This window comes from Acomys minous (genome assembly GCF_964271855.1).
Source record: "Acomys minous genome assembly, chromosome: 6".
NCBI lineage: Eukaryota > Metazoa > Chordata > Mammalia > Rodentia > Muridae > Acomys > Acomys minous.
The window spans coordinates 92,915,992-92,925,920 of record NC_140487.1 but is presented as its reverse complement, the minus strand read 5'-3'; the positions used below and the strand labels follow the sequence as shown (position 1 = coordinate 92,925,920).

Genomic DNA, 9,929 nt, shown 5'->3' with positions numbered 1-9,929 from the left:
AGGGAAATAAAATAGGCATTGGAGGGATGGAGGGAGGGAACTTGGTGAGAAAGACCTGGGGAGAGGAACAGGAGTGGGGTCCAGGAATGGGGAGAGGGGAAGGCTGGGAGAAAGAACAGAAAATCAGTGGAGGCATCTCTAGGACAGGGAGGCTTCTGGGATTTATGGGCATGGCCGTAGCTGAGACTTACACCAGAAGGTGATACTGGTCTTGAAGAGGCGACCTCTTGAAGGCAGAAGGGACTTCCAGTGGAGGAAAGGGGACATCAGCCCACTCACAAAACTTTTGACCCAAAATCCATCCTGCCTACAAGTAGTGCAGGGGTAAAGATGGAGCAGAGATCAAGAGACTCGCCAACCAATGAAAGGCCTGACTAGAGACCAACTTTATGGGAGAGAGTCAACCCCTGGCACTATTAATGATACTCTGCTATGCTTGCAGACAGGAGCTTAACATAACTGTCTTCTGAAAGGCTTCATATAGCAACTGATGGAAACAGACACAGAGACCCACAGCCAAACAATAGGCGGAGCTCAGGGAATCTTGTGGGAGAGTTGGGGGAAGGATTGAGGGAGCCAGAGGGATCAAAGACACCACAAGAAGATCTACAGAATTACTAACCTGGGTACATGGGGGCCCACAGAGACTAAATCACCAACCAAAGAGCATGCATGGGCTGGACCTAGGCCCCCTACACATATGTAGCAGATGAGCAGCTTGTTCTTCATGTGAGTCCACTAACAATTGGAGCAGGGCTGTCTCTGACTCTGATGCCTGCCTTTGGATCCCTTCCCATAGCTGGGCTGCCTTTTCTGGCCTCATTGGGAGATAATGTGTCTAGTCCTGCTGAGATTTGATGTACCAGGGTACATTGGTACCCATGGAGGACCTCCCCTTCTCTGAGGATAAGGGGATGGAGTAATGGGGGAAGGTGTGAGGGTGGGATTGGAAGGAGAAGACGAAGGGGGCCTGTGAAATAAAATAAAAAGATAAAAAAGGAAAGCTTCAAAATTTTTAGATGTAATACCGCCTTATAACGCGGTATTTTCTAACACCAGCAATTATCAACTAGAAAAACACACAAAAGCCCATAAAATGTCATTGTTTTTAAAAAGGAAAGACCATTGGTAACAGAAATTCAATTTATTTATAGGTAAATCAAAACAACAAGATACATGCCACTGGTTTTTCTCCATCTTTTTGGGTGCAGTGTTATTATTTTATATATATAAAAAAGCAAATCCCAGAAAATCTGCATGTGTTAATTTAACCACAATATAAGCTATCAGAACTGTGAAATCACCTCCCGAGGGTCAAGTTCTTCTTCTGACTGGCACTAAGAATATAGCCTTACTTTACTACCAGTGCAGGATTTTTAGAGACATTTTAATTCCTTTGAGTCCATTGGTTCAATAGTGTGAAAATCATAAAGTGGGACTCTAAAGTATCTATTCATCCATAGGGGCATGGCTATAAAGGGCAAACAGCCTGGAGAACAGGCAGGTGTTCAGGGGTTATGTGGCCAGTCAGCAATACAGCCAGGTGGAACACAGGCACACACACCGGATGGGAATAAGTCTGGAGGAGAGTTAGAGAAAGAAGAGCAGAAAGACAGGGTGGCAGAAGACATTACAGACAGCAGAGGAGAAGGGGGACAGATCAGAGATAAAACAAACGTAAGTATAGATAACCCAGGAATAAAAGCATATGAGAAGCAGAAAGCACTTCAGGCAACAGGCCTCCAGAGCTGTCCTTTTTCTCTGCCAGTGTTATTTTAGCTTCCTGAGGTAAAGATGGATCCCATTCTTGGACTTTAGCACAGATCTTGACACGAGTACTGGGACCTTGGTGGGATCTGGAAGCAGCTCAAAGCGGAGCAGGGTCAGGGCCACAGCCACTTTCAATTCAGTCATGGCAAACTGTTTCCCAATGCAGTTCCTGGACCAGGCAGACACAGTGAAATAAGATTTGATTTGGACCTGTTCATGGTTCATCATCAAGCATTGACCCATGAGCCCCATCCAGACCAGGAATTTAGGGTCCTCCTTCATGCTTCCAGCCTAATCATTTTCCTTATAGGTTATGTACTTACATCGTTCCTGATTTTTGACTCACCCTTTCAGTGTTCCAGGACTAGCTCTCACCCTATTCCTGATCTCAGACAGATGGGATGTCATTTGAATAGTGCCAACACTAGTGGCGTAGAATTCTACCTTGTGAGTAGTTCAGTGAGTTAATGGTTAGCCATTTTCCCCCACTAAGAGTTTCTGGATCTCCAGCCTGGATTCCTCAGTTCAGAACAACATGAGAAGGGGTAGGTCATATTCCTGGGGATTATATATATATATATATATATATATATATATATATATATATAGTATACAAATGATTTGAGGATGAAGGTTAAATATTAAAGAGATTCAAAACATCATCTTGGTGTTCCTCAAGCTTCTCCCCCGATCTTCCCATTTGGAGACTATCAAGGACTTCTCTTTAAGTCTTTCAAATTACCAACATCTGTAGCCATGCAACCTCACTCCAAAAAGGTCTCGTACCATCCAATGGCTATATTATATTGTGTTTTGTTTTTTAAGTTTGTTAAGATATAATTCTTGGCTACAGATAAACTTTTTTCCTAAAAATGTTTCTTTCAGTGAAATGCCATGCATCTAACCTACTCTATGGAAGTTCATTCAGCATTGTTGAAGTCATTGAACATAGAATCAGAAGAACATACTTTGTGCCCAATTAGTTATGAGGTTTTGGCTATTTGTGTTCTACAGGATGAGTCTTGTAGATGTGGAATTTTACAGCAGCCCTTTGCTGCTCATCTCATTCAGCAGTTTGCCATTGTACACGTCAGCACCATGCAGTTTGCCACTACATTCCTTGGCAGACCAAGCCTGTTGCTAAGTCCCTTCTCTCATGCATAAATTTTCAAACAGAGACATTGTATACAAGCTGCTAGACATTTTATGCTCAATAACATTTTTATGAGGCTAAAAACCAAAAATGTGTGAGAGGACCATCACTGGTGTCCAATATACAATGATCTGTGAATTTCCACATATATGACTTTAACAGAAGAACCAGCAATACTGAATACATATTGAATATATATATTCATATATATATATATATATATATATATATACACTCATAAGTTCATTGTAATATGCAACTGTTGAATTAATTGAAAAATGTGGTGGGCTATGAGAAATTAGGGAAAATTTTCCATCAAGATTTCTGAAAAATTGAAAAGAATGCTTCAAAGTTGATTCATGTTAAATTCTGAAAATGAGATATTCAAAATTGAGGAAACAAGAAAATATAATAATTTTGATACAGATTTTTTTCAGTGGCCACAGAGAAGTGGGTTAAAATCTCTGAGATGTGTACTAAAATGCCCTCTTTCTCTTTTGAACAAATAGGCATGCGCCATGTAATACATATGCCACACAGTCATATAAATAGACCTCAGAGAACCCTAGGCAATCAGAAATGTGAAACACTGACATGCCAGTCATGTCCACTAACCTATTCTCCTTACCTTGATCCTCCTGAGAAGGGTAGGAAGGCGTGGCTGTGCCGGGGAACATCTGGTGAAAATCTCGATGGGTCAAACACCTACAGAGGGAGCAAAGGGTCAGGATGGATGGGAGTCAGCCCCTGTTTCCAATGCATAAAAGGACAGAATGCCTAGATTAGAAAGCGGGAGACCTTCCTCTTTTCCCATTGTTTTCATACCTCTGGGTTTGGCCATACTCTTGGGTTATGGTGAAGGCCATAAAAGGAAAGAGAAATCAAGAAACCTGTTGGGGGCAGAAAGGATATAGTTGGGAGGGTAATTATGTCAAAGATGTAAGGCTTTTGACCTTCAGGCAGTGAGGGACATATATACACAAGTGCTTTGCATATGTAAGTAGTTGCTGAGACTTATTCCAACTTTAAAGTAAAGATTCACTTTCCTGAGAAGCAAGAGACCAAGTGAAGTTGAGAACAACAGAATCACATGAGAACTTGAGTGAGTGGGTCTGGGGAACTCATACCTTTGGGTAAAGAGCGTCCATCAGGAAAGGTGACAGGTGTGCTGAGCTCTCTGCCCACAACTGGTACTGGTGGGTAGATCCTCAGGGCCTCCTTGATACACATGGTGGTGTAGGGCATCTGGTCCAGATGGTCCCTGAAATGAGGTCCATCTGAAACTCATACAGATCTGGGAAGACCAGAAGTTCTCTTCTACAAGACATGGGTTCCCCCCCCCCCCATCTTGAGTTTTTCTCACCATGTGATAGAGGTCCCATCACCCAGGATGCTCTGCACCTCCTCTCTGCATCTCTGTTGGTGCTCCGGGTGGGTGGCCAAAGCATAGAAAATCCAGGAGATTCCGCTGGCTGTGGTGTCATGGCCCTCAAACATGAATGTGTCCACCTCTGCACGCAGGTCCTCATCAGACAAGCTGTTCCCATCCTCTGCCTGGATGAAGTCACAACTGAGAGAGCAGAGTTTTCCCATTATCTTGTGCCTCTGGACCAACCCTCAGCTCTGTATTGCTACTTACTTGGGCAAGCAAGAGGATGTCCAAGAAGTCCAAGTGCCTCTTCTTCCTGACCTTCTCCAGCTCTTCCTCATTCTGCAGCTGAGCCTTCCTCATACTGATCACTCTTTCTGTTCAAGGACAATGATTATTAGCCAGAGGTAAACGTTAGTGCGATGCAAGTATTCATGACTCTACAATCTTCATGTCCACCAGAGCCCAGGATCCAGGTAAGCATGAGTATTAGCACCAGGATCAAGAGTCTGGTATCATACTATGTAGGCCATGTCTCCATTCAGAGTCACAGCCCACAGAAACCATAGTTAATATGGTCTCTTGGGACTCACACAGCATCACCAAAGTAACAATCCCTGGAAAGCACTTCATACTAATAACAGCTCCCCCGGATTATGCTAAAGTAGCATTCTACACAAATGGGTACCAGGTCCTACGGAGGGGCCTGGTAGACTGAGCCTGAGGGACATGAGCCTGATAAAGAAAGAGAGACTAGAAGAGTGGGAGGACAGAACCTGTGTGTTCATGGGCAACTTGACAGGCACGGTGGAATGAACGGCCATTGGAGGACATATTGTAGATAATATTACTCTGGTGAAAGCCATTCATCACTCTCAAGTAAACCAGGTGAGTCAGCTCTTCCACAGCCTTAATGTAGGATCTGGAATTTCTGCAGCTAAAAGGCACAAAATATCGGTGACAGTGATGTCTGATTCACAGATTGCTAGGTTATTTGTAGATAGTCCCTTAGTTGAAAACCTATAACACTGAGGTACGTATCACTTCTGTCTTACAGCAATTTTGATCCTTAAGCTTTTGAAGGCACATGACCACCCAGGCGTCTGCACTTGCTATGGTTCTCAGTCTGGATTGCTTCAGGTTTGGAGTTTACCTTGGCCCAGAACCTTGCTTTTTTGTGGCTATATGCATCTGACCAGCCCCCCATATCCTGCCCTCAAGTAAGTTCACAACAGTTGGCAACATCAGGGATCCTGCAGCTCAATAGCTGTCACTCACTCATCCAACTGGATATTGCCCTGGTAGCTGAAGGTACATTTCATGATTATCTCCATGGTCATTAAGGAGGTGTGTTGATAGATCTCCAGAGGGCAGGCCATGCCAACAAGCCGCTCCCATTTGTCCTGAGGAAGAATGGAGAATTGTCTTATTTTCTACCTGTGTTAAAGAGACTATGATCTTCCTCTGGATCTACAGATGAACTGATCAGAATCTCCCACCTTTGAGACAAGGAAAAAGGAACATAAAGTTGTATAATCTGATGTTTGTTTAATCACAAAATTTCAATGAAGTTTTTGTGATGTCAGATCATGCTTTCCACTTTTTTTTTTGAAAACAATTATGACCTTTCAGTTGATGAAAAAGGTCTGGATCACCCTTCAGTTTTCTGATGGATTTACTAGACTCAAAGAATCAGGAGGAGCACATATATGAGAAAAAAGTCAAAACGGGAGAGAGCCTGCTGGCCTTCCTGAATATGCCTCATCAGGACTATTGCAGACTTTGATTTCTTCTCACTTATCAAAGTTATACTGAACAATGTGAAGTCAGAAGTCCGAGTCCAGCCGATAGTGATCATCATGCAGAATGTTTGGGTATAAAGAGGCTGACCTTGAGTCACTCAAGATGTCCAAGACAAAGCTTGTTTTTTTTTTGTTTTTTTTTTTTTGTTTTTGTTTTTTTTGTGATGTCCTTAGAATTTCCTTCTGACGATGAAGCTGCCATTGCTTTGGTCACCATGGAACTTATAGTCCTGCTGTCTGCTGGGACTCCACTGTGATAGACTTCCAAATATAATCACCATGATGCTCTCTGCCTTAAAATTTATTTCAGTATGGCTTGATCCTGCTTATGGTGGCCTCTCTGTTTATCCACATTGGGGAAACTCACTAATTCAGCAATGGCATGAGTGCTGTTCCGGTGACTGTATGTAATGGGTACGCCTGGGACAGTGCTTGAGTGTTCCGTCATATGCACCTTAAATGCTTATATGAACATGAGGAAGGAAAGACAGGACAGAAGCAAACAGAAAATGAAATGGTATGGAAAAGAGAGGATGATAAATCACAGACAGACAGATAGATAGATAGACTGACAGACAGACAGATAGACAAACACTCACTAGCATCACATGGACAGAGTCCGCCATGATTTTCACATAAGGCTTAAGGATGTCATAGTGGAAGGCTGGAGTTAACATTCGCCGATGATGGAACCACTTCTTCCCATTCAACAGGAGCAAACCGTAGCCTGTGCCAGAGATATGGACACATATTTGTCAAAGAAAGAGAGACTCAGAGACTCTTTGAGCGATTTGAATGGAACTATGGTTTGAAATATGCAAAACAGCTCTGAAGAAGGTAGAATTTCTTTGACAAAGGCATAAGTGACAAAGTGCATCCTAGTAATGGAAATCTTGCAAGATAGGCTGGGATGATCTCTGTGGTCGTGACGGCTTTGAGATGAAGGTTGAAAAAGAGAAGAACAGAAGTGCTAGTGGGAAGTTCAGGGGAGTGACGTGCCAAAAGCTAAAGTTCAGGAGGGCTCAGAGTTAGATAGGCATAAGAGTCTGACTAGAATAAAAGAAGTAAGATTTGATTTAGAGAGAGAAATCATAGCCAGGCCACGGGCACTGGTTGTGATCCAGAGACAGCAGATGGGAAGGCTAAGTGGGTAATGTTCTCAGTTCCAGTTTAGACATACATACCAATCCAGGGGGCGAAGAAACTGTAAGCATGAATAACTTTTGGATCTGCGAGAAAAGGAAGATGTGAACAGCTAACTGGAGATCAAATAAAATAGCCCCGACCAGCTGTTTTCTAGACTGTGGCCTGTCATAAACTCTTGATGACTTTCAGCAGCCAATTGATACTCCTGTCTCGCATCCTTTCCTGTCTCAGTTCTCACAGATGGGCTCAAAGGGCGGGCTCCACTGGACCATGGCAGCTGATGGCTTCATCGCGGTGGAGTTCAGAAAGAAACACAAATCTTGTTTTCAAAGCCAAAGGGTAAGAAAAGTGCTAGGGTTCTTCTGTAGTTAGTTGTAGCTTCGTAATTCTACGACCCCAGAAAAATTAACAACCAGAGCTTTAAAATCTAAGTCTTTGTGTAGATGTGGCTTATACCAAGGAAGAATGAGTAGTAGTACTTAAGAATTGATAGCTGAAGTGTCATTCTTTTCCAGGATTTTCCAGACCCGGGTTGTGAACCCTGGAGTGCCTCTCTAGTGCAGCTACGATGGTGTTTGTTGGACTCTCACCTGATCGCCCCAGTACCACCTTCATATAGTCAGGGTCATAGATCACGACACGTGCAATATTGCCCCAGAGCCACTTTATGCAGGTGACTGGAAATTTCTTTACCCACAAAAGTGTCTCCTGGAGGTCCTGGTCCTTTGAGAATGGACACACAAAGAGAAATAAGGTTCAAATTAATCATGTAGCTACCACATTGGAAGGAAGGCGAATAGGAGTAATTCCACAGGGGACAACTTTGAAATTTTCAGCAGAAGCTATGGTTCAGGTCAGCTTGACCTGTCTGCATTATCATACAGACCTTTGCTGTGTCTGGTATTTGTTTACACTAGATGCCTTGGATGAAGCTCTCCCCCTCAGAGGAGATATTGGAATGAGAGCTTCAACCCTTGGTAAGAGCTCCACATACTCTTTCTGTTCTTAAGTGTGGCCAGTGCACTGGTCTTGCTATCTGTCTCTCCGTACAGCCATTTACCAAACAACATTCTACATGAGAACTGTAGTGCAGGGCTAAGGTGATGCCCACCCCCATCGAGCAGGAAGCTCCTTGTGGTCATTTTTCATGACTCCATTTGTATGTGTCAGGTTCTGTACACAATACTGTTCATGGCTGCTAGGACATGGTACTGGGTGTGTGTAACAAAGCACAGAGTTAAATTGACCCTGGTTAGTAGAGTAAAGCTCACATTAGTCTTCCTCCCGTGAAAGCTCTCCCTCTCACTTGCATGTAAGATTATCCCTCCAAATCATCACTTCTAGAAATTACCTCAGAATCCAGAAAATATAGCCAGAGATTGCGCACTTATCTCTGAGTGGATAAATTGAATAGTCCTCGGAGATCACATATCCATCACTTAACAGGCTGTGTCTTCTTACCTTTAGGTTGTGCCCAAAAAGCCAGTGGGAGGGTGTGGATGGGAACTGCTGGAGGGACCTGATGAGCCACTGTCTTTGTAGGTAGAATTGGGCTGCTTTGAACAGCAGCAGCAGTAGGCCAAGCAAAGAGACCACTTGGAGGAGTCCATAGATGCCAGACACATTTGTGATGGGGCTCAACTCAAAGATACCCATAACGCAGTGGCCTGTGGATCATCGGCTGTTACTGAATTCCCTAAACACCCACATTTAAGTATTGCACAGCCTGTCCCACATCTCCATGTGAGAGAAAAAGAAGAGGACAGACATTGGCCTTGGGGTCCAGAGATGATTAACCAGAAAGATCCACTTTGGTAAACAGTGAATCAAAGCTGTTAGATGTGAGCCATAAGACCGCATGAGATCACATTTCCCTGCAGCGTTATGGTTATGAAGCAGGAACCTTGCAGCACAGACGTGTGTGCGTCTGTGAGCTCTCTCCGTGGGTCCCTGGGCATCAGAAAAGAAAGGCTCAAATCCCAAAGACAAGGCAGCTCTCTTCATCTGCGGTAGCCTGGTCCTCATAGCTGATTCTGGGATCTCTGTTAAAATGGCCTGTGTCCACATTTCCTCATAGTGTCTAAGTTACACTGTAACCAGGTGCATTCCTTACCACCCTGCAGTTCAAGCTTCTCTTTCCCCCTTCCTCTCAACAGTCTTTATTGTTTATTTATTTATTGGTAATATGCATAAGCATGAGTGTGGGTTTGGGTGGGCATGTCTGTGTGAATGCTGGTACCCAGGGAGGTCAGCAGTGTCAGATCCTCTGGAGCTAGAGATGTGGGTCGTCAATAAGAGCAGTAAGAACTCTTAACCATCAGCTCCTCAAATGGAATTTATTTATTTATTTATTTATTTATTTATTTATTTATTTTTCTGGATGTTTTCAAAATTCTCTTATTTCCCATTCTGGTGTTTTAAAAAAAAATCTTGTGTCTGTCTGAATGTTCTTTGTCATGCATGCCTGAGACCTTATAAAAGCTTTATCAGTTGACCTTGGGAATGGTCATGTATATGCTACTGGGTCACTAAGGTGTCACTGAAGATGATGGAACCTTTCTTAAAAGATAGGTTTCCAGAAACTTGAAGGCTATCAAACCAACTTAATCCAGTGATTTTTGGGTTCTTGTCTCTCAAATTTGAGGAATAAAATTTATAGGCCAAAGAGGATGATTTTTAGGGTTTTTTT

The 9,929-nt window shown here is 43.2% G+C and overlaps 1 protein-coding gene across 1 annotated transcript; it reads right to left on the bottom strand.

Annotated features, from left to right (window-relative positions):
• Positions 1 to 1,129: 1,129 nt before the first annotated feature.
• Positions 1,130 to 8,993, bottom strand: LOC311600176 (cytochrome P450 4A2-like). Its single transcript, XM_084786587.1, has 12 exons — positions 8,702 to 8,993; positions 7,831 to 7,963; positions 7,279 to 7,323; positions 6,694 to 6,821; positions 5,571 to 5,695; positions 5,069 to 5,229; positions 4,563 to 4,669; positions 4,287 to 4,477; positions 4,051 to 4,184; positions 3,749 to 3,813; positions 3,552 to 3,628; positions 1,130 to 1,939 (listed from the first exon to the last, which is right to left on the bottom strand). Exons 1-12 carry the CDS (start codon positions 8,894 to 8,896, stop codon positions 1,771 to 1,773), a joined length of 1,530 nt encoding a protein of 509 aa, XP_084642713.1. The 5' UTR covers positions 8,897 to 8,993; the 3' UTR covers positions 1,130 to 1,770.
• Between the last annotated feature and the right edge of the window lie 936 nt (positions 8,994 to 9,929).

Coding starts and splice junctions, on each gene's coding strand:
- LOC311600176 (XM_084786587.1), bottom strand. CDS start 8,896: ATGGGTATCTTTGAGTTGAGCCCCATCACAAATGTGTCTGGCATCTAT. Junction 7,324..7,830: donor GGTGGTACTGGGGCGATCAG/GTGAGAGTCCAA, acceptor CTTTTCTCGCAG/ATCCAAAAGTTATTCATGCT. Junction 5,230..5,570: donor GGCAATATCCAGTTGGATGA/GTGAGTGACAGC, acceptor TGTGCCTTTTAG/CTGCAGAAATTCCAGATCCT.